Source organism: Simochromis diagramma, unplaced genomic scaffold (genome assembly GCF_900408965.1).
Source record: "Simochromis diagramma unplaced genomic scaffold, fSimDia1.1 OVJJ01000216.1, whole genome shotgun sequence".
NCBI lineage: Eukaryota > Metazoa > Chordata > Actinopteri > Cichliformes > Cichlidae > Simochromis > Simochromis diagramma.
The window spans coordinates 1569639-1593680 of record NW_024386883.1 but is presented as its reverse complement, the minus strand read 5'-3'; the positions used below and the strand labels follow the sequence as shown (position 1 = coordinate 1593680).

The following is a 24042-nucleotide window of genomic DNA, read 5'->3' as shown; positions in this document are numbered from 1 at the left end:
GCTTACTACCAGACACGAACATGTTCAAAGTGGCTGGACATGCCCGAATGTGCCTTTGAAACATTTAGCGATGACTTTAACCACAGGTTTTGATCTGTTATTAGTAAACAATAGAGGAAAAACATGACATTTAGAATTTTAATTACTTGTTTTTCTACCTTGCACAAAGAGACTCCAAAAGAGTGAGCAAGAAATGCATGATAGTCAGGATCTTAAATCTACATTTATAAAGTTCGTTTTAGTGATACCTAAATACAGGGTACATTTTACTCTTATGTCAGACACATGTGCTGTGAAATCATTTAGTGGTAGGGTATCCAGTTTAATATGTTTTTGAATTAAAAATAAATAATATAGTAGTAGATTGAATCCTCATTTGACATGGGGTATATGCTAGGATTTATATAACATCCAGAGCACTATCTGTCTATTTAGTGCTAATTACAGGTATGTAAACACAAGTAGATCAACGGTGTTATCACAATGAATAGTAGTGTGAGAGCTTTTATTTTAAACTGTGAAGTTTGCGGACTTATTTTAGTGTTTTTATTTGAAGAAGAGAGCTAAGACAATGCAAGACAAACTAGTAATTATCAGACTTGGCTTCTAAAGCCCCAGTTTTCTCACTCTTCTCTCATATTGTCTGTTGTGTAATTCTCTAACAGTGTTTGGAAACCCTGAAGGTGTTTCACATGACGTGAGACATTTGACACTATAAGTAGAGCATAGTTTGAGCTTTCTTTATCTTTTGTCACCATCATGCATCAGTGTTCACACTTTTCAAAATACATAGTGCACCACCAGACTTCCTGTTGTGGAAGCTAAGCAGGTTAGTAAAATGTAAAATTTCAATTAGATGTGAACGAACTAACATTACAGTTGACGTGTCATGCTTTGCACTTGCAAAAGCAACAGCTGCAGTAGTTTTACACTTATCTACCATATCCACCTCTGATGACAGGTTTGTGTTTGACTGCTTTGAATGAGCAAACACGTCAGAGACTGATGTCTGTGTTTGTCTGTCTGGTTTTCTTGTTCGGCAGCATTGTTATTAGGAGTGTAGCACAGGCGAGGTAGGTACTAGCATTTTATGGGTTTTTTTTTAGGACCCCTGCCCACCAACCCACTGCCTCCTCCTCATTGCTGGGTGCTATGTCACAACATGACCAAGCCTTAAGAGGAATGTAGCCACTTCCACAGCGCTCCTGTGCAACAGAAGTCCTTATTTTCTGGCTTATTAAACAACTTCATACTGATTAGCAATCCTTTAATAACTGAATAATCTGTCATTGTTAGACACGAGAAATATGGGGAAACAAATAAAGGGGGCTTTGTTATAGTCTATTATTAAAAGGTGTAAGAACCAAAGCCCAAACCACAATCCACTACTAGCTCATCCCATGGCAACATCTAGAGAACTATCCTATACTAAAGCTCTTTGACTGAGTAGCTGCTTGATGACAATGCTATTCCTTGTTTGTCAGCGTATCTCTTAAGTTCCAGTAAAACTGGTAAAAACACACCTATCCTCAGGACTGTCGGGCTGATAGCTGAAATGGTAGCCTGAGTTCCAGCTATTCACCATATATGCCTGTAGGCCATGGCTGTAGCCGGCCCTGTCGCCTGTTTTGAGTTAACATTTCTTTCTACAACCTGCTTTTTTGTCTTTGTTTGTATAACTCTGTTATTAAAAATTTAACAAGTTTAAAAAAAAGCAAACATTTCACGTCTTATCTAAACTGAATTAGATTCTTCATTCTATCATTCTTTCAGTTTTATAGTATCAATAATTGTAAAGATGTTTGTTTGTTTTGGGGGTTTGGGGTTTTTAAAAATCTAAAACTTAAATCTCTAAATTACAAAAGTAAAGACCTTTATTACTTTGGATGGGAAGCATTTTCTTTTCTCTCCATAGGTGTAATATGAGTATTGTGTTGACTTTGTTTCGGCTCTGGCTGGGCAACTCAGGGAAAATCGGAGACTTGTCCTGAAGCTGCTCTGGTGTTGTGCTGACTGTATGTTTTTGTTCACCGTCATGTTCGTAGGTGGTCGCAGTCTCTGGTTGCATGTATTCTTTAAGGAACCTGTGTGTCTGGGCAGAATGCATTCTCCTCGTAGTTCTGACTAGTCTAAGAATGGTACTAACCATGTAATAAACAGTGCCAGGTGTCTGCACATATTGTCAAGTATTACTATCAGAGTTGCTTTAAATGAAGTTTTGTACATTTTTTAACCTTTAAATGGACTCACGCGTCATATCTTTAACTTAAGAGTGAGTTCTGTTTAGCCATTCTAAGACAATGGCCTGATCAATAGAGTACTATTCCTTTACTAGTATTACTCTGACCTAGTACTACTACAGTTCTAGTGGTAGTAGGAACAATCACAGCTTTACAAACTCTTTGGCTTGGTTTTGTCATAACATTCAGTGTGTTGATTTATTTAATTTCTGCTGACTTCCTATATGTATCTTTGTATCTGTTAACTGAAATGTTTTTTGTGCATCCAGTGAACACAGTCAGATGGCAATCTGTATCAAGGTTTCTGCATTATAATTTTGAGTATTAACTCAGTGATTTATTTATTTGGAACTCTAGTGACTCTATGCACATGTTCTCAGTAATTGCTGTCCCACCCAACAGGGTGTAACATTATCAGTAAATAATACTTTATAGTTGTATGTAAATTTAACTTCCTTTCATCTTCCTGTGTGGTTTTGTGTGAAATTCTGGCATGATAAGTGCTTGTTGTTATTTGGAAATGTTCGTTGAGACACTCAGTTCAGTGCTGGTTCAGTAAAACAATCTCCTGGCTAAGTGAATGTATTCAAAACATAAATACGTTAATCAGTTAATTAAAAATGTATAAAAACTGGAGTGGCGGTTTAGCTCACTAGGTTGAGCATGCAGTCCATACGCCATAAGGCTGATGCAGAGTCTTCTCTAGGCTCTCTTGGTGATGTTTTTTTGGCAGTGTGATCAGTCCTTGAGATTTCATTTCAAGGTTGTGAAATGGCTAGAAAGACATTGTAACATGAGTCTCAGTGGGCAAAATGAGACTCGACAAGTTTGTCCTTCTGTAGTTGGCAGTCTGGCAAGTCGGATGCTCATGGGATTTATATACATCATTGACACCATGTTAATATAATATTAACGAACACCACATGGGCCTGGTTGCGAGAGGTCATGCTTAATGAAAGGTTTATTTAAATGAAAATACTTATAAATGGACAATTAATTACAGATTACTTGGAGTTTGCTGTGCGCGCAACATTACAAGAAACAAAGAGCGCTGTCTGCAATGTGGAGGAAGCACCTTCAGTCTGAAATAATTATACCACTGATTTGATGTTCCACCCATGGAGACGTGCATGAGATTTCAAAATGTTCTGCTTTTTGAGTTTACCGTTAATGCAAGTTTATTACGCAACAGCAGTCTTTGGTTACTGCAGCTTGTTCAGCTTAGATTGTTCACTGATTCCAGAGTAGCTTAGCATCCATCTAATAATCAGAAATACAAATGACTAAACCTTGAAGTGACTCAGTAATCCTTCCACTACTTTCTTTTATTGTATTTCGGTCAATTTCAGTAAATGTCGTGCAAACAATTGGTTATGAACTCAGCTTAATATGTATTTATATGTTTTTTTAGTCCACTAAAGTTACCATAGGGATGCTGACCTCTAATCTCACGGATCACTTTTATATGACTGTTAAGCTTATTCACTGCAGCCTCTCACTCCTGCATGAACTGACTAGGTATCGGACAGGTCTTTGAGTGGGCAGTCTCAGCTTTGCATAATGTTTCATTAGAGCAATAAAGTAGTTTGCATTGCCAGGCCTTACCTCCTGCTTGGGGAGTTTTGACAAATGAACAAGTGTTGATGTTTTCAAAATGCAAATTCAGCGTATGCAGCAACTAATACGGTCTCTTAAACAAACAGTGCTCCTGAACAGCACCACATGCAACGCCTTTGAGATTTTTTGTTAACTAACTAATTAACTACTAACTTATGAACAAACTGATTGACCTCACTAGCGAGAGGGCGCAAGATTGCAATGGAGAGTTTCTTAAATTTGACTCATTAGATTTGAGTTGCACTTCTGCCCTGTTTTATGTCTAATTTTAAGTTGTTCTTGCATTAGGTGCAGTGCTGTAAGTACAGTGCTAGAATAGTGTTTTGAAAAGGCAGGGAGACCTTGTATCCTAGAAATGAGGTCACCTTGTTAGGTGGTGGAGCAGGATTAGCTTCTTACTCCCCCGGTCCATATGTCTCAGCTGCTGTTACAGCTTAATTTATTGTGATTCCTTTTTTCAGCCCTGCTCTTTCAAAGGAACAATAAAAAGTACTCACTAAATGCCATTACTTCATGCTGGTTTTGCACAGTCTTGTTTCTAAACTGACGTCTTCAGAGTAATTAGCAATGCACACATTAGCAGAGCTATCGGTAAACTGTGGTCTGTGGAGGGAGCACCTCTCACTAAGCTGTCACTAGTGATTCTAAAGACTTAATGGCATAGCTTGTCTGTGAAATGAACTGCACAGGGCAGGGGCTTAAGTCCTTATGACTTACTGTCTCCTGGCTGAGCTCAGATGTGATCAAAACTATAGACATTTGTTTTGTTTTGTTTTTTGTTTTTTTACTGTAAATATGCATTTCCTACAGAGTAATGGCACTGAAGACAGTTCATAGTAAAGTTTATGTTGTTGTAATGTGTAAAGGCTTTAACCCCCCTCTCTTTCTTTCATCCTTTGCAGATGAACGTGAAGCAGTACAGAAGAAAACCTTTACCAAATGGGTAAATTCTCACTTAGGCCGAGTGACCTGTCGCATTGGTGACTTGTACACCGACCTACGGGATGGGCGCATGCTAATCCGCCTTCTGGAAGTGCTCTCAGGAGAACAGCTGGTTAGTATCACAGAGGAACTAATGCTTTATGTCCCAATCCTGACCCATACCCTCAGGATGACCCTCACAAGTCAGGAGGAAGGAGAAATCATGTGCTTCATTTCTTGTTTTTTGTTTTTTTTTAAAAATATGTGATTTACTTCTTTTGCTTCTACTTGTTTTTCTTTTTTTAAACTCCTGCCAAGCCCTGTCTTCTTCAACAATGTCAACCTATGTCAACTTGTATTTTTCTGCTGCTTCCCCTAGCCAAAACCTACTAAGGGCCGCATGCGTATCCACTGCCTTGAAAATGTTGACAAAGCCCTACAGTTTCTTAAGGAGCAAAAAGTTCATCTGGAAAATATGGGCTCACATGACATTGTGGATGGGAATCACCGTCTCACCCTGGGTCTCATCTGGACCATCATCCTTCGCTTCCAGGTAATATATAAAGTAGCTGTGATGAGCTCTACAGATTTTCCCTCTCACCTCAGTCACCATGTTGCTGAACTTGGGCTTTGGGATGTCAGGTCTCTGGATTTAGCCATGCCCAGAAAAACTGAATTATTAAAAGTTAACATAATTTTAAAAAGTAATTCTTTATGCCATTATTGTAGTTATGAACTTACTGTTGTTACTTGACTTCCTTAAATGTTATACACCCCACTACTGCAATAACATTTGAAGGTCAGTTATTATTGAAGCTCCGACCTGACTGGATGTGTACCATACTTACAGATTCAAGACATCAGTGTGGAAACTGAGGACAATAAGGAGAAGAAATCAGCTAAAGATGCGCTGCTGCTTTGGTGCCAAATGAAAACTGCTGGGTAAGAAAGGAGCAGTAAAAGAGAACCAGAAGGGTTGAATTTTTCTTTGTTGAGCTAATGATTAATGAATTCTTATCTGCCCTTTTCAGATACCCAAATGTGAATATACACAACTTCACTACCAGTTGGAGAGATGGTCTAGCGTTCAATGCCATCGTGCACAAACACAGGTCATTGACTTCTTCATGTATTTCACATCACTGATAACAGCTACAGTAAAAGCAGCCCTTTTTATGCATTTACTTATTCAGTGTAATTGCAGTTTTTGTTTCTTACTGTAAGGTTTTTTAGATAACTTAGTCATCCTCCAAATCAAAAGGGAGTGTTGTATTTTAATGGTTTTCATTCCCTTCGTAATGAGGAGCACCTGTCGCAGAACCATTTCCCATCTCTGGGGTGTTTTTATCCCCTTTTCTATTTAGGTCTCCACTTGCTCCTCCCATTTTTCAGTCTGCAGTATGCCTGAAAGGATGAAAATAAATAGGGAATAAGATGACCTAGATCACAGAAATTATAACCCACTTATTTTCTATTAAGAGCCATACTTGATACCCCAGTTGCACACTCTGCTGGTAACTCATGAATAGCTAACATTTAAATGGAGCTGTAAAGTAGAAGCCAAAGGTGTAGCCTAAACACATATGACTCAAACAGAGGAGAGCATATTGTTCCTTACAATGACTGCATACTGTGAGGGTGATAAGGGTGATACTTGATAGATGAAAGCAAACACGGCTTTCAGAGCAGTTAGTGAGCTGTAGGGTAGTTACGCAAACCACTGAGCTGTCTGTCGTTTACATTATCATGCAAGAAATTACATTATGCTTAGTCCTTTTTGTCCTCATTTTATTTTTTGTGAATGCATTCATGCTATAATATCCTATAGGTTTTAATAAAATATACTCACCCGAACGCCTTTCATACTTTTCTACCACCAACCAGCAACTGTAAATGAAAGCATCATTCAGGCATTAGTTTGCAGGTGTGGTTTTCATCCATGATCAGAAGCCTTTTTTCATGCAGATGACTTCATCCAGTTCTAGAGGAACATTTTATGCACCTTGGATTGAAAACATTTTCTTCTGTACTACAACAAGTTGCAATAAGTCAGCCGATATTCGTATTTGCTTGCACCTTGCACTCTTCTGTAACTCCTTCTCATTAAAGTCACAATTGTTTCCAATCCTCTGCAGACCCGACCTGATTGAGTTTGACAACCTGAAGAGGTCCAACGCTCACTACAATCTCCAAAATGCTTTCAATGTGGCTGAGAAGGAACTGGGGCTTACCAAGCTGCTGGACCCAGAAGGTGAGTGTTTAAAGCCTCAACAACAACAAAAGCGCTCTTGTAAGTCACATTGATGGCCTGATCTGTCTGCTAAGGCACTAAGCTGTTGCCTGAAACAGATTGGCGAGAGTTTGGCTATAGAGGATTACTGCAATAAATTTTAGATTAGGCAACACTGCATCACTGTAGCAAGTCAGCTATAGTGACATAACAAAAAGCATGATTAAAGATATAAACACTTTCCCACGTGTTATTCAGAGTGTTTTGATGCAAATATTATAGTATATATAATATAAATACCATGTAAATATTTATATTAACCATATTATTTTTTTTTTTTTTCAAGATGTCAATGTGGATCAGCCTGATGAAAAGTCTATAATTACCTATGTGGCAACTTACTATCATTACTTCTCCAAGATGAAAGCCCTGGCAGTGGAGGGCAAACGAATTGGCAAGGTTAGTTTTGTGTGTATACATTTATGTGAGTGAAAGTGAGTAGATGTACACTGACTTTATGTCCCCAGTTCAAATAATACATTTCTCTGCACTTCAGGTGCTCGACTATGCTATTGAGGCCGACCAGCTGATAGAGAAGTATGAGACCCTGGCCTCTGAGCTGCTGCAGTGGATCGAGCAGACCATAGTGACACTCAATGATCGGCAGCTAGCTAACTCTCTGAGTGCTGTACAGAACCAGCTCCAAGCTTTTAACTCCTACAGGACTGTGGAGAAACCTCCCAAGTGAGTGTCAGCTGGGTTAAGTGAATGAGTCAGTGCTTGGTAATCAATTGTAATCCAAAATGGTGACGCTATGCAGTACGTTAACTATCAGTGTCTGATGTCCTCAGATTTACAGAGAAAGGAAACTTGGAGGTTCTTCTTTTTACTATCCAAAGCAAGATGAGAGCAAACAATCAGAAGGTTTACATGCCAAGAGAGGGAAAACTCATTTCTGACATAAATAAGGTATGGTTTGTTCTAGAAAAGGCAAGTACAGCCTTCCAACTCAATGTTCGTTTTGTAGATTCTGGATGATACAGGCTTCCTGGCTTATATTTGCATGGCAGGCATGGGAACGACTGGAAAAGGCAGAACATGAACGTGAGCTGGCACTGAGAAATGAGTTGATTCGCCAGGAGAAACTGGAGATGCTCGCTGCTCGCTTTGACCGGAAAGCTGCTATGCGGGAGACATGGCTGAGCGAGAACCAGAGACTGGTGTCTCAGGTAAATTGAAAAAACACAAACAAAATTTGAATTCCTGATTTGAATGCAGTAAATAGATTTACAATGATGCAATCATGGGCTTCTTTTTCTCTGATATTAGGATAATTTTGGAACTGACCTGGGAGCAGTGGAAGCTGCCACTCGTAAACACGAGGCAATTGAGACAGACATTGGAGCATACTGGGAGCGTGTGGCCGCAGTGGAGGCTGTCGCCAAAGAGCTGGAGGCAGAGGGATATCATGATGTGCGGCGCATACTCGCACGAAGGGATAATGTGCTTCGACTCTGGGAATACTTGAAAGAGCTTCTGGCTGCACGCAGAGAGCGTCTGAATGCCCACCGTGACCTACAGAGGCTGTTTCAGGAGATGCGTTACATCATGGACTGGATGGCAGATGAGAAGGTAAAGCTACCACAAAAAAACAGAAGCTTACATAAATTTGACTGCGCTTTGTGTTGAATTACTACTTTGATTCCTGCATTCTCTTGAGGTTTTAATTAGCAAAAATGAGTTTCCTAATCCTCAATTAACATAATTGTTTTTCACATATGTCCCTGACAGCTTTAGTGTCAGCACTTTATAGCAGTAATTAGCTTTGTGCAGGCCTAGCCTGATTGGTGTTACCTTTCTTTGCTGGCTTTACTGAGGTCGACTGAGGTAGACTCCAGTGACTAGAATTACGCGCCTTTCTTCTGTGTTTTCCAACTTCGTTGTACTATTGTACTAAGAATGACTGCGCAATGGCAATAAAGAGTTATCTTAAATGTGCTGACATTTTGATTGGCCAAAGGAAGCGCCAGTAATGCCTGATTGCCACTGACACATTTGCCAATATATCAGACCCCTTGTTTCGTTTAAATAGATGAACAGTGTGAAGTATCATTTATGCTATGTAATTTATACTGTATAATCCAAACTGACTAAAACCTGACTTCCATGAATGGCAGTAGCAATGGGAATAGCAGTTGTGGGAACCATTTTTCTTTTACTGTCTACATATGTGCAGCTAGCTAACGTTACAGCCCAGCTGCTTAGATTCTGTCATGCTGTCACTAGCATCATCTTCTTATCTCTGATAAACGGATGCTTTCTTCTCTAGAGAGATTGTGGTTGGTAAAACGTAAAGTAATTCTAAAATGAAATTACTCACAGGTTTTGCAGATTTAAATGGATAAATCACACTGAAGGCAAGAGATAAAATTTATAGATATAATTTTGGGCTGACCTGACCCTATAAGGATATTATAAGTAACCAACAGAATGGGGTAGTATAAAATCTCAGCTACTTGGATGTGACTTGTCTATAGCTCTGAGTGATGTGTTTGTAACCCGATATGTGAGAAGTCACCAAGCACTAATGATTTATTAGTGTTTTTTATTTAAAAATTACATTTATGTTGTGGCAAAAAGAGTCGTTATTTATTGAATATATATTTAGTTAAATGTCGATTTTCACAAGATAAAACTGGGAAATATTCTACTGGACTGTGCTTTCTGTTTTCAGGGTCGTCTGCAGTCTCAGGACAGCGGAAAACATTTGCATGATGTGTTAGACCTACTGCAAAAGCACAATCTGGTAGAGGCTGATATTTCTGCTCAGGCAGAGAGGATCAAGGCAGTGCAAGGAGCTGCAAACCGCTTCACTTCCCATGAGCAGGGTAAGTCTTAAAAAATGGTCTTGCACATTTTGTGTGTACAGAGTATGCAATTTTAGTCTGACCCTTTGTGCACACTGTCTAAATTCTGTGTATTTCTGCTTTTTTTAATTGCAAGCCTATAAACCTTGTGAGCCTGGACTAGTTAGTGAGAAGGTTGAGCTGCTGGGTCAAGCCTATGAAGAACTTGGTCAGCTTGCTGTGAATCGCAGAGAGCGCCTAGAGGACTCACGGCGTCTGTGGCAGTTCCTGTGGGATCTCGGAGAGGAGGCAGCCTGGATCCGAGAGCAGGAACAGATCCTGGCTAGTGGAGACTGTGGCCGTGACCTTACTTCTGCCCTTCACCTACTCAGTAAACATGAGGCTTTCAGGGATGAGATGGCAGCCCGCTATGGCCCCCTGAGTAACAGTATTGCTGCTGGAGAAGATCTGGTTAAAGAAGGGCACTTTGGAGCTTCAGAAGTAACTGAGAGGATTCAAGACATCCGTGCACAGTGGGCCCATCTGGAGGAGGTAAATGTTCATCATCAATTCTAAGGTGCTTTCTTCAAATATTGCATTTTTACCCATAATATTCTTATTTTTGATGCTTCTCAGACAACTAAGCAAAGAGAGCAGAGCCTTAAGGAAGCCGTGGCCCTGCATCAGTTTCAGACGGATGCCAATGACATGGAGGCATGGATCATGGAGACACTTAGACAGGTATCCAGTCAGGAGGTGGGCCACGATGAGTTCTCTACCCAAACTCTAGCTCGCAAGCAGAGGGAGATAGAAGAGGAGATCCAGAGTCACCACCCCCTAATCGACTCCCTGCACGAGCAGGTCCAAGCACTGCCACAGGCCTATGTACATTACCCTGAAGTACGTGTGCTTTCTTTTTCATACTTCTTCAATGATTGCATGCTGTTTGTAGTACTAAATTACTGCCTATTGCTGACTGTAGGTGGATGGTCGTCTGCCTGCTATTGAACAACGTTATGAAGAACTGGAGACCCTGTCAGCAGCTCGACGCCAGGCTCTGGAAGGTGCCCTGGCCCTCTACCGCATGTTCAGTGAAGCTGGTGCCTGTCAGCTCTGGGTGGAGGAAAAGGAACAGTGGTTACATGGCATGGAGATCCCTACAAAGCTGGAGGACTTGGAGGTCGTACAGCAAAGGTGAGTCTGTGGGTGAGGGAAGGTTCGAATGCCAAAGATGATGACAGATTAATTATTTTTCTTCAAACTCTTTTCATGTTTGAAAGACTAAGACGGACACTTGTCGTTGTGAAATGACATTACATGTAATCGCGGAAATTAATGTTGATGACATAAAGCAAAGATGAAAATTGTACATTATATTAATCTAAGCTCTAATCTTAAAAATAAACAGTCAGTGTTTTTAAATCTACTATAATGTCTAGAAATGTCTATGATAGATAGAATGAGTGAATTAATCATGGTGTTTCATTTATGGATATAGATTTGAGACACTGGAACCTGAGATGAACAACCTAGGAACCCGTGTCACTGATGTGAACCAGGTGGCAGAGCAGCTGCTGAGCTCAGACAACTGTAACAAAGACCAAATCCACCAGACAACAGACCAACTAAACAACAGGTCAGAGCTACATTTATGAATTATTGTAACCCTATTTCTGCTGAGGAATGTGTATTATTTAAAAGGCGTGCAGGTAGCATTTTAAGCCTGGTCTGTGTTGTCTCTAGATGGAAGGAGTTTCAGCAACTGGCTGGACAAAAGAAACAAGATCTTGAGTCGGCTCTCAACATCCAGAACTACCAACTCGAGTGTAATGAGATCCAGACTTGGATGAAGGAAAAGACCAAAGTTATTGAATCTACTCAGGGTCTTGGCAATGACTTGGCGGGAGTGATGGCACTACAACGCAAACTCACTGGCATGGAGAGGGACCTTGAGGCTATCCAGGTATGGGAGGTGTAAATGTAATGGGTGGAGGGTGGGACCAGAACACCAGTGAAACAAGGCAAAAATGAATATAGTATTATTTAGGGTTTTGTGATGAGGTATTTTAGTATAATATATGCAATTTAAATATTTTTCTTTATCTTTTCAGGGAAAATTAGATGACTTGAGAAATGAGGCAGAAAAGTTGGCCAAGGAACATCCAGATCAAGCAGGAGAGATCCAAGGACGCTTGGCAGAGATTCAAGAGGTGTGGGAGGAACTGAACGCCACCATGAAGCGACGGGAAGAGTCACTGGGGGAAGCTAGCAAGCTACAGGGTTTCCTTAGGGATTTGGATGACTTCCAGTCCTGGCTGTCCCGCACCCAGACAGCCGTGGCTTCAGAGGATATTCCCACTTCTCTGCCTGAGGCTGAGAGTTTGCTAGCCCAGCATGAGAGCATCAAGAACGAGGTGGATAACTATAAGGAGGACTATGAAAAGATGCGTGCGGTTGGTGAGGAGGTCACCCAAGGTCAGACAGATGCCCAGCACATGTTTTTGGCCCAGAGGCTCCAGGCATTGGACACTGGCTGGCATGAGTTGCGGCGCATGTGGGAGAATCGGCACAGCCTGTTGGCCCAAGCCTTCGACTTCCAGACTTTCCTGAGAGATGCAAAGCAGGCAGAGGCATTCCTTAACAGCCAGGTTAGGAAAATACTCTTCGACAATGAAATAACAACTTTTTTTTTTTTATTGGTGCAAAGCAAATAACTGCACGTTTCAGAGAAAATGGATCTGATATTCTATGAAAAATTCTTCTTTACCAGTTCACACATTTTTAAATGTCTTACTCTGTTGTATAAATAAACAGGAAAAAAGGCCTTAAAAAAAAAGTAAAAATCACTGGAATTCGATAATTGCCTATGAAAACTGCATATGAGACGATGTTTAACATTCCTTTTGTGTCCATCTCTGCGTAGGAGTACGTGCTGTCCCACACAGAGATGCCCACCAGTCTTCAGGCAGCAGAGGAGGCCATTAAGAAGCATGAGGATTTCCTCACCACCACAGAGGCCAGTGAAGAGAAAATAACTGGTGTGGTGGAAGCTGGAAGACGCCTCATTAATGACTCTAATGCAAACTCGGATAAGATCCAGGAAAAGGTTGATTCAATCCAGGAAAGGTTAGAGTAAAAGAAGGAAGAAAAACTGATATTTATATAACTTTTTATTATTTACATTTTTAATTAGATGTTTGAAGGCTAAACATTTTTTCCCCTTTATTTTCTCCAGACATCTTAAGAATAAAGAGGCTGCAAATGAACTGCTGACCAAGCTTAAGGATAACCGGGAACTTCAGCACTTCCTCCAAGATGGACAAGAGGTAAGAATATGGCTTAGTTGAGTACTAATGCAAACTATTGCATCTTGATATTTACATTGAAACTGAAACTTCCATTATGCTGTTGTCTTTTTCATAGCTCACCTTGTGGATAAATGAGAAGATGCTGACGGCTCAGGACATGTCTTATGATGAGGCCAGAAATCTTCACAGCAAGTGGCAGAAACACCAGGCATTCATGGCAGAGCTGGCCTCCAACAAAGACTGGCTCGACAAAATTGATAAGGTGTGGCCAGTTAAATCAGTAAATGTATAATCATAACATCCATGTCATTATAATTTAATTTCTTTATTTACCTTCCCTTTTGAAAAACTGGAAAATGGCACTGACTTTGACCAAATGGGACATTTAATAACGTTCAAGCTTGTTTTTGTGTCTCATCTCTAACAGGAGGGTCAAGCACTGGTTGCTGAGAAGCCTGAGCTGAAACCTGTTGTCCAGCAGACCCTGGAGGACCTGCAGCGTCAGTGGGAGGAGCTGGAGAGCACAACTCGCACGAAGGCTCAGTGCTTATTTGATGCTAACAGAGCAGAGCTCTTCACACAGAGCTGCTCCGCTCTAGATGTTTGGCTGAAAAACCTTGAAGGTCAGCTGCAAAGTGATGACTATGGAAAAGATCTGACCAGTGTGAACATCCTCCTCAAGAAGCACCAGGTACACTACATAGTACAGAAAAAGCACTTTTAAAATTAGTCTTGCAAATACATTTTTAAAAGGGGCGAAAAAAGTCTCACTTTTTAAACATGTTCAATATTACATATAATCAAATGAATGTGGTGCAAGTAGCCATGTTTGCTTAGTGGAGCTAAATGTTATGCATTTGTTTCTTTAATGTTTGTGCTCTCTCTGTGTAGATGCTGGAGCATCAAATGGAGGTCAGAGAGAAGGAGGTGCAGGCCCTGAAGTCTCAGGCTCTGGCTCTGTCCCAGGAAGATGCCGGACTGGCTGAGATAGATGGTCAGCAAAGGCGTGTCACCGACAGCTTCGCCAACCTCCAAGACCCACTCAACCTCAGGAGACAGCAGCTGCTCGCCTCCAAAGAAGCACATCAATTCAACAGAGACCTGGAGGATGAAATTGTGAGTGGGATAACCTTAGTGATTTTATCAATAAAATAAACAGTTTCTGACAAAATATATCCTGATATTAAGATAATTAATAATCAATCTTTGCCTCTCAGCTGTGGGTGGCAGAAAGGATGCCCCTAGCAACCTCCACAGACCATGGAAAAGACCTGCCCACTGTACAGCTGCTAATCAAGAAGAACCAGGTAAAGTTACAGCTTTTTCAATATATCGTGAAAAAGTTAAAAATTTTCAGTATTATTTTTAGGTGTTGCATTGTAAGTAGCTTAAAGGGCAAAGGTTTGGTATTGATTACTCATGAAATGTGGTCCCATTTTCATCTAAGTCACAGTCACAGTCGAGAACAGCCTGGATAAATTTACAGTACAAAAATAGATGTATTTTTATGTCTTTATTGAACACACTGATCACTGTCATAGAGATAAGACGTAATTTTATGGGTAATCAGGTTCCAAACTTTGACATGCAAGAATCTAAATACTTTAAACAGACACTTGGACTGAGTTTAGAGAGATTTTGAAGAGTAGGGAATGTTAGCCAACTAAGAAAGTTGAATATTGTCTCTGGTTGTGAATCAGACTTTGCAGAAGGAGATTCAAGGCCATCAGCCTCGCATTGATGACATCCACAGACGAGGCAAGACTCAGACCCAGGTAGATGGTGAACGCCAGTCTGTTCTGGAGGATCGCCTAGTTGAACTGCAGAGCCTTTGGGACCAGTTGATCGCCGAGACAGACAAGCGTCATGCCCGTCTAATAGAGGCTAATCGTGCCCAGCAGTTCTATGCCGATGCTGCGGAGGCAGAGGCCTGGATGGGAGAGCAAGAGTTGCACATGATGTCAGAAGAAAAAGCCAAGGTAAGCTCGTGTAAAGTGAGATCGAATTGCTTTTTTTAATTGCTTTTTTTTCTTACATCTTGTGCTTGAAGAAAGTTGATAATTTTCTCTTTTTCTCTCAGGATGAGCAAAATGCTCTAGTGATGGTCAAGAAGCACCAGATCCTTGAGCAGGCACTTGAAGACTACGCCCAAACCATCCACCAACTGGCCAACAGCAGTCGTCTCATGGTCAACAATGAACACCCAGAGAGGTGAGAGCACAAGACGTTGTGAACATTTTCAGATGCCGCACTTCACCTTCTATAAATAGAACAGGACACCCATAACCTCATCTCTCTCATTTTCAATTAAACAGCGAAAGAATCACCTTACGACAAGCCCAAGTTGACAAGCTGTACGCAGGTCTGAAGGACCTTGCTGAGGAGCGTCGGGGACGGCTTCAGGAGAGGCTGAGGCTGACCCAGCTGAAGCGGGAGGTGGATGACCTGGAACAGTGGATTGCAGAGAGAGAGGTGGTTGCTGGCTCCCATGAACTAGGACAGGACTATGAACATGTCACAGTGAGTTTTTTTCCTCTCAGTAGCATACTTTGGAGACATGAAAGCTCAAAGAGATTTAGCTGAATTAATTATGTTGCTCCCTTTTGCCCTGTTTTTTTCTTTTTCTTTGTACAGATGCTGAGGGACAAGTTCCGGGAGTTTGCTCGTGACACCAGCACTATCGGCCAAGAGCGTGTGGATGGTGTAAATGCGCTGGCAGATGATCTGATTGAGTCGGGTCATCCTGAGAACGCCAGTGTTGCTGAATGGAAAGACGGTTTAAACGAGGCCTGGGCTGACCTGCTGGAGCTGATTGACACACGCACGCAAATGTTGGCAGCCTCTTATGAGCTGCACCGCTTCCATCAAGATGCCATGGAGGTGCTTGGACGTGTTAAGGAGAAGAGGGAAGCACTGCCTTCTGAACTTGGCCGTGACCTCAACACTGTCCAGCATCTGCACAGACAGCACACCGCTTTTGAACATGACATCCAGGCCCTCAGCGGACAGGTCAGTTATCACTTGCTAAAAGTGATCTCATTTTAGATGGTGAAACTAATATGTGAATACGAGACCGAATATCCCTCTGCTCCTTTGAACTCCTAGGTGAATCAAGTGCAGGATGATGCTGCACGCCTGCAGAAGGCCTACGCTGGTGAGAAAGCGGATGACATTCACAGAAGCGAACACGCTGTGACTTCTGCCTGGGAGGGCCTGCTCGAGGCTGGCGAGGCTCGCAGGCTCCTCCTGCTGGACACCGTGGAGAAATTCCGCTTCTTCAACATGGTGCGAGACCTCATGCTCTGGATGGATGGTGTGAACCTGCAGATTGATGCACATGACAGCCCAAGGTAAATGTCATTTTTTGCTTAAATTTCCACTTACTATAAAATAACTTCAACAATAACTTGTTTATTCATATATAACCTGCCTCTCCTATCTCCTGTGGGGTTTTTTTTTTTATAGGGATGTATCTTCTGCAGGGTTAGTAATTGCCAATCATCAAGACATCAGATCAGAGATTGACGCTAGGACAGACAGCTTCACTGCTTGTGTTGAGATGGGAAATACTTTGATCAACAAAAACCACTATGCATCTGATGAGGTATTTTGCAGTGGGTCACATTTACGGTTGTCTTGAGAGAGAACAGTGCATGTTTACAAAAAACAAAAAAACATGTTGACTCAAGAACTGATATCTGAACCTGTTCACCTATTTACAGATCCGAGAAAAACTGACTCAACTCCAGGAAAAAAGAGATAAGATCAACAAAAAATGGCAAGACAAGATGGACCACTTACAAATTGGTATGCATGCTTCACATTTTTGGACTGCACACGGGTGCATTTAGGCTAACAGAGCCGTGGCAAAAGTGCATGGTGTTGTAGGCAAGTTGCTACACGCAAGAGATGGTAGATAACATGCAAACCGGTACCTCCGGTTTAAAGGTCTCTTTATGCAACTGCAGCATTGTACATTGAATTATAATTCTTTTTTTCTCATCCTCTCTGTGTTTTCTTTGTTTTTCTCTCTATATTGTGGCCTTTGGTCATCTTCATATCAGTGCTGGAGGTGTTGCAGTTTGGACGTGATGCTTATGTGGCAGAGTCGTGGTTGGCTGGGCAAGAACCTCTGGTGCGCGCAGCAGAGTTGGGCTCAAATGTGGATGAAGTAGAGAGCCTAATTAAGCGCCATGAAGCCTTTGAGAAACTCGCCACGGCTTGGGAAGAGCGCTTCGTGCAGCTGGAGAAGCTCACTACAGTAAGTAGAGAGATTTGGCTTGTTCTGGAGTACACTGGTAAATGCAGGATGTGTAGGATATAGTACATTCTGCATCATCTATAATTTAGACAATAGAAACCCGACTCCCTTGGTATTACACTAAAAAATGGCTAATTGTTTTCCACTGTTTAGCTTGAAGAGCAAGAAAATCAGAGGAGGCGGGAGGAAGAGGAGAGAGCGAGGCGACCTCCTACTCCTCCACCAGTAGAAGAAGTGCCACAGTCTGAGACAGAAACTCAACCACATGATTCTGCAGCCAGGTACGCCAAAGAGAAGACTGGGTAGAGCACAAGAGTGTTCGTGTAAAGCAAAAACACACTACGAGAGAAAAATTAACATGCTTTCTTTTCCCTCTGTAACACAGAACCAGTCTGGACCAGACCACTCTCAATCAGTCCGTGTCAGTGAACGGAGTACACAGCGACAATGACACATCACAAGTAAGATACGCTTTGTGTGTGTATGCTTCAAGTGCTTCATTGATTTTTACAGAGTTTCCAGCATAATTTAACATGTAGTCCACCGTGTTGTCTTCCTTCATCTCACACATTATTAGATAGGTCATTAAAATTCATATCCATCAGACAGTTTGATCTAACTTATGAAGTGTAATGCCAAGCTGTATATTAGCAAGCAGTTGTGTTTTGCTTGACAGATATGTTTATTATATGTAGCCACTCGTTGGGTTAGGTTCTGGAAAGAAAACTGTGTTACACTTTAAATTCATACATGTTATATGAGTGATTCTCTTCAGTGGCAGATGAAAACAAGTACCCGGTGACTTCATGTGTCAGAGGTGATGGATTGGCTGCTTGTGGGCAGCACTGTTGCAAACCTCTGCAACTGATGCTACAGAGAAAATCACTAAATGAACGAGAACTATTTCTGTGTTTCTGCAGTTCTAGAAGTGCAAGCCATATCCTGACGTTCATCTTTTTGCCCCAGACTTCTTAACAATTTCTTATTGCGTTTTTGCCAGCAGTCATTATCGCTATCGTTGTCAGTGGGAAAGAAATCAGAGCCTAAACGTGTGTGTAAGCCAAAGCAGCAGGAGCGTGTGAGTACCAAGTCACGGTCAGCTTTGTAGCTACCCCTCGTCCCCTTCACAGCCTCCGCTCAGCTCCTGGTCAACTGCAGTGCCTTTTTCCTTCTACTGAGAAGCCATTGCTCTCTGTCACAGATGCAACCATCGCTTTATTTATTCATGAGCTACAGCTATCATTAACGAGCCCCATCGCTGTTTAAAGGCATGATGCAGATTCATGAACACACTATTTTCATGGATCAAATATGCAGTTATATATTTATATGTGCTCATATTGACCAGGACAGGAGTGACTGTAAATGTGGAGCCCAAAGTAAATGTGGTGATAAATGTAGCTGTTCAAAGCTAATTTATATGTAGTTTGTTTTAGTCTTTATCCATGTGTGTGAGTCGCCTTTGAGTGTCAGTCTTTTGATGGAGTTACGTGAGAATCCTTTGTAGAAAAGTACGTGACACAAAAGGTGCCCTGAGTTTCCGTTTTGTACTATAGTCGCAGTACTAGAAGCGAAATCCTGTTGTCTGTGGATGTTTTTTAAGGTTTATAAGATCAATTAAAGCCACAACACTTAAGCTGCAGTATCTCTAAGATCTCAACATCTCCAGTCTTAGAGGTGAACTGTAATTGAGCAATAGTGTAGGACTATTTATTTATATTTTTTATTTGACTGAAGAAGCTGAGATTAGCATCAGAATAATATTTAAATGTATTCACAAGTTGGATTTTGGGTCTCTTTGGAGCAGTTTAAATTAATTTAAAATCTAGTTTAGTGTAGCATGCCTGTTTCCTGTATGTTTGGTTATTTTAATTGTGTGTTTTACCAGTAAGAGTCTGTGCAATGTCAGAATGCTGTGTGATTATGTAGACCTCCTGAACCCTCGCTATGCTGTTATCTCAGGTAATCATACAGTGCTGTCAAAGCAGACGTCATCATAGCTTTTTCGTGTATGGCTGTGAATGGCTGCTTTGCTAATCACCACTTCCATCCAGCTGTGTTTTTTTTTTTCTGCCCCCCTCACCACCATTCATGTCCTGGTTTTAACCACAGGGCTCAGAGTCTGAGTCAGTGAACGGACCGGGCAGAGACAGCGGACTGGCATCGTCTCGCGTCGATCCGTCTGCCACTTTACCGAGCAGAGGCGCGGCAGACTCGGAGCCAGAGACCATGGAGGGGATGCTCTGTCGAAAACAGGAGATGGAGTCTCACATCAAAAAGGCAGCTACCAGGTGAGCGTTGCTATAAGAAGATTTGTTCACGTGCAAAGAGAAAGAAATGCTGACGTGGCTTTAGTTAGCAATATCAATCTGTATGTAGAACATTTTAACTTTTATCCTGTTCATTTGTTCCCGCAGGTCCTGGCAGAATGTGTATTGTGTCCTACGAAAAGGAAGTCTTGGTTTCTATAAAGACGGCAAGAGTGCTAGCAACGGCATTCCATACCACGGAGAAGTTCCCATCAGCTTGGGAGAGGCTGTGTGTGAAATAGCCCATGACTATAAGAAAAGGAAACACGTATTCAAGCTCAGGTGAGAAGACGGACAGCATGAAGTGTCTGAAAGTTAAAGGCCACGGTGAAATAGTAAGATTGGTGTACTAGACGTTAAATTTACCCCTGACTAAGTGTTGACCCTTTCAACCCTGTGACTGCAGGTTAGGGGATGGGAAAGAGTACCTGTTCCAAGCAAAGGATGAGGTGAGATGTACATAACAAGTTTATATTGCTCAAATCATTAAAACACATTTAGGGGGAAATAAAACATAACCAGCCTCTTTTGTGTGTTGAAAGGCGGAGATGAGCTCCTGGATTCAGTCCATCCTTAGCTCCATTCCAAAAGGATCGGGAGACTCGCCTGGAGCTCCACGGCCCCTCAGCCGTGCCATGACGATGCCGCCCATCTCGCCCAGCTCGGGTGAAGCTGGAGGCGTTACCATGCGCAACAAGGATGGGAAAGAGAAGGATCGCGAGAAGAGGTTCAGCTTCTTCGGCAAGAAGAAATAAAACATTTGTAAAATCATGGATGGGAACTAAATTTGTCAAAATTTCAAAAAACTGAGGCAGATATAAAGGAAAGTACAAACAGGTCATACAAACACACTGCTCTCTGTGCAAGCCCCGAGGAATCTGTCAACAGCTGCGTCATGTAGCTGAGAAAAGTTTTTTTTTTTTCTCTCTTTTATTCTCTCCCTCTTTGCTGGTTTTATGTGTCACTTATTTTATTACTCATCCAGTCCACATCTCACTTTAACTGCACCCAACAAACAGAGCCCTCACCCTGTTTTGACCAACAGAGGTCATTAGTGTGAGTCAGAACCGGGGGTGGATGTCATTAGCAGAGAGACAGTTCCAGTCTAGCGAACCGGATCCTCCTCTGTAGGAATATTTGCTCTTCAGTGAGTCTTGATTAGCTAACCCTGTTGTGATACTGTTTCTCTAAAAAACAAAAAAAGAAAAAAAAGATGATGGTTTTCCACTCTGCTGCATTTTGATTCATTTGCCCAGTTTTAACTGCTCTCTATTAGAAAGGATCACATTACATCTCTTCTTCTGTTCTTGGTATTGATGTTATTAATCTCAATATTATTGATATCATTATTACTATTTATCTTTTTCAGTTGCTGGCTTGACAAAGACTAATTTGATGGTAGATAATCTTGATTTATGTTGTTGAGAGAAGCAAATTTGGTTTTGTGGAGAATGTCAGCTTGCCCTCGTATGTACTATATCTTTTTGTTTTCTTTGTTTTCTTTTTTCCCTTTTTCCTTTTTTTTTTTTTAGGAATGACAGTTTATGAGGTGTTCTGACAGGAAAATAAAGCTCATTGAATTTTAGCAGTGTGCAGTAAGTGATCACAATTTTCCTTGGAAAAATAATATATATATTTAATAAGTGGTTTTACTATTTTTTTTATCTCTAATTTTGCCTGTATTTGATTCTTTCTTTTTGAGTGATCTTTTCTGCTTGATTTTCAACTTTCTTTCTTTTTTCTGTACAAAGCAGAGAAGATTAGTTTTCTAGCGTGTGCATGTGTGTGTGTGTGTGTGCGTGGGTGCGTTTGTGTGAGTTGTGGTGCTGTGGACTTTGCATGTTTATGTTTTTTCGGATCAAGCGTGGCCAGATGGATGCTGCTTTTCGGTACTCAGAATCGGTAAACCGGGCAGAAACAGAAATTAATATCACTGGAATGATTTCCCAGAGCTGTGCTTTTCTTTTGGTTTGAAAATATCTTCAGCTGACATCACTAACGATGATCTTCGAGACAATTTGTTATTTGTTTTAGTCATCTGATATCTATTTCCGTTCTCCACCTACTGATGTGAAAGCACGGGGGCAGTGTGTATAGATAAAAAACTGAAGCACAGGGACCTGAGCAGGACAAAAGGAGGGTTGACAGATGGCTTTACGGGTGAAGTGAGGTGCGTGAAGGTGAGACTGGATAGGCACTGAGGAATGCGCTGTGTGCTTTACAACAAAGAGATATGAGCCTGAGCCTTACTTGAACCCACTACAAATACACTAAACCCACTTTTTTTTTTTTTTACTCACCAAACGATTGAGTTGTCAAGGAAGTTTTATAAAAAGATACGAAAGTTTGTTTAAAAAGTGACCTGTGGCAATGACCTTATGTATGTCAGTGGATTGATTTGGCACCAACCCCAGAAATAGAAGAATGCCCTCAACTCTCTTTGATCAGCCTTTGCACTCTTGAATATGTGGCATGATTTCAACTAGATTTATACTTCCAAGTGTCCAATCTATGCCATCTACATGTGTTAATATACACATACATTGGACTTGATAATTGGAGAGCAAGTAATAATCAGTTGGCGGTGAAAATAAACCAAATGGCGACCTACTATGGATTATGTAAACAAATGATAGGTGTTAGGTTTGCTAGTCTCCTCACATATTGTACATTTCAAATGAAGATGGCATTTATAGTATATTGTGAATGTAGACACTACAACCTGACATTCTGCCTTCATATTAATTGGTTGGTGTAGTCAGTTACTTATAACCAAGCATGAATTAGCTGCTTATAACAGCAAAGATTCAGCAACGGTTTAACAAACAAACATCTGACGGAGTCCCATAAAAGCAAACGAGCTGCAAGTAACTATTTGTGTTGCACTGATATTGAAAGTAGCTTATTAAAGCTGATTAGTGCTTGGATGGGTATACAGTTCCATAAAAGAGTGGTCAGTTCATAGGAATGCCGCAACAAGTCTGGGTTCAGTTAACAGCACGCGGTCCAAATTTGTCAAACCTGCCTCGTCTCTTTAACTGTAAGAGTTTGCATTCCTGAGTGTATGGTGGAGCTCCCAGTTAGTTTCAGTCTGAACTACAATGTGGGATCCAGGTGAAAAAAGGTCATTGCATACATAAGCGAGCCAGTGGAGTTTGCAGACATTGTGCACAGTTTTGAATAAAGGAGTCCTTCCCCTTCCAGCGATAACCGCTCTGAACAGTTTCCATCAGATATTAGGCGATCCAAGTTCAAAGGTCACACAGTGTATTTTCTTATCAGCTCATTTGAATGTGAATGATTCAAACCAGTTTGGCCAAATTGGTCATGTGAAGCAAAAATATTTCTCATACTTGACATACTGTACACAAGCTCTCTCTCTCTCTCTTTCACACACTCACGTATTGATACTGCCCTGTATATTTAATGCAGAGTGACCCTGGCAAACCAGTCTTGTGGAAACGTCCTTAGCTGGCTGTGATTTGATGTTGCAAATGGCATCCTTTTAAAATAACATTGTGCTACTGGTGAGCTTTGACCAGAACATGAGAAGTATGTGTTATTGATGTCAAAGAGTTACGTTTTGATTCTAAGAGTATTTGTAACGATGGAGTACTTAATGAAGCAGAAAACCAACTTGTTAAGTATTACACATGATTGAAAACAGACTGGTGACAATTTGAGCTTCCTTTTTTAGAAGAAGGCAGGATCTTTGCTGTCTAGTGGGAGCTTGCATTTTTTCATCCAGTGGTCTGTCTCGCAGCCTGTCCACCTACCTTCATTTCTTTTGACGAATGTCTGTTCCTTCCTCTGTAATTCAGAGCTGTTAATACCACTACTATTATTAATTGCTATTATTATCATTATTGCTACTGTTGTTCCTATTACTACTACTGTTACTAATGCAACTTATTGCAAAAAGTATAACTGCTGTCCATTTTCAGGTACGCGTCTGTGATATCAGACCTTTCCACACGATGTCAGTGTGCTGTGGAGCATTTTCATTACAAATTGAAGATAATGTTTGTTGACTTGTGTATCTACATCTAATATTAGGAATAATAAAACATGGTTTAATCAAGAACGTGATGCTGTTGAATCTTTTATGTTAAGAAAAAAAAGACATTCTTTTCTGTTAGCGCCTGTGAGTTGAATGTTTGATTGGTTTGTCACAACACACTCTGACTAAACTCACTTATGCCTTTTTTTTGTCTTTATTGAACATGTAGGATTATCATTCACAGTTCTGCATGCATGACGTCTTTATTTAGCAACTCACAGATCTTGCTTTAGCAGCAAAAACCTCCACC

General features: G+C 41.1%; 1 protein-coding gene across 6 annotated transcripts in view; it reads left to right on the top strand.

The window, feature by feature from the left end:
* Nucleotides 1-23816, top strand: part of LOC120734225 (spectrin beta chain, non-erythrocytic 1) — a 50274-nt gene extending 26458 nt beyond the window's left edge. For 3 of the 6 annotated variants that reach the window (XM_040032889.1, XM_040032891.1, XM_040032890.1), the window contains 37 exons: nucleotides 4760-4911; nucleotides 5158-5331; nucleotides 5629-5720; nucleotides 5810-5890; nucleotides 6914-7029; nucleotides 7355-7467; nucleotides 7565-7752; nucleotides 7860-7977; nucleotides 8079-8237; nucleotides 8338-8640; nucleotides 9743-9896; nucleotides 10012-10406; nucleotides 10491-10754; nucleotides 10837-11048; nucleotides 11353-11490; nucleotides 11598-11817; nucleotides 11966-12502; nucleotides 12778-12980; nucleotides 13090-13180; nucleotides 13278-13424; nucleotides 13590-13853; nucleotides 14054-14278; nucleotides 14380-14469; nucleotides 14863-15141; nucleotides 15243-15373; nucleotides 15478-15682; nucleotides 15797-16171; nucleotides 16268-16512; nucleotides 16628-16766; nucleotides 16885-16969; nucleotides 17227-17423; nucleotides 17577-17704; nucleotides 17809-17884; nucleotides 19536-19714; nucleotides 19841-20014; nucleotides 20139-20181; nucleotides 20275-23816. In XM_040032889.1, the coding sequence (XP_039888823.1) occupies nucleotides 4760-4911; nucleotides 5158-5331; nucleotides 5629-5720; nucleotides 5810-5890; nucleotides 6914-7029; nucleotides 7355-7467; nucleotides 7565-7752; nucleotides 7860-7977; nucleotides 8079-8237; nucleotides 8338-8640; nucleotides 9743-9896; nucleotides 10012-10406; nucleotides 10491-10754; nucleotides 10837-11048; nucleotides 11353-11490; nucleotides 11598-11817; nucleotides 11966-12502; nucleotides 12778-12980; nucleotides 13090-13180; nucleotides 13278-13424; nucleotides 13590-13853; nucleotides 14054-14278; nucleotides 14380-14469; nucleotides 14863-15141; nucleotides 15243-15373; nucleotides 15478-15682; nucleotides 15797-16171; nucleotides 16268-16512; nucleotides 16628-16766; nucleotides 16885-16969; nucleotides 17227-17423; nucleotides 17577-17704; nucleotides 17809-17884; nucleotides 19536-19714; nucleotides 19841-20014; nucleotides 20139-20181; nucleotides 20275-20487 (6905 nt within the window). In that variant the 3' untranslated portion in view covers nucleotides 20488-23816. Of the gene's footprint in view, nucleotides 1-4759; nucleotides 4912-5157; nucleotides 5332-5628; nucleotides 5721-5809; nucleotides 5891-6913; nucleotides 7030-7354; nucleotides 7468-7564; nucleotides 7753-7859; nucleotides 7978-8078; nucleotides 8238-8337; nucleotides 8641-9742; nucleotides 9897-10011; nucleotides 10407-10490; nucleotides 10755-10836; nucleotides 11049-11352; nucleotides 11491-11597; nucleotides 11818-11965; nucleotides 12503-12777; nucleotides 12981-13089; nucleotides 13181-13277; nucleotides 13425-13589; nucleotides 13854-14053; nucleotides 14279-14379; nucleotides 14470-14862; nucleotides 15142-15242; nucleotides 15374-15477; nucleotides 15683-15796; nucleotides 16172-16267; nucleotides 16513-16627; nucleotides 16767-16884; nucleotides 16970-17226; nucleotides 17424-17576; nucleotides 17705-17808; nucleotides 17885-18423; nucleotides 18502-19535; nucleotides 19715-19840; nucleotides 20015-20138; nucleotides 20182-20274 lie in introns of all 6 variants that reach the window. The other 3 variants (XM_040032886.1, XM_040032888.1, XM_040032887.1) reach the window with 2 other exon arrangements.
* Nucleotides 23817-24042: the final 226 nt, after the last annotated feature.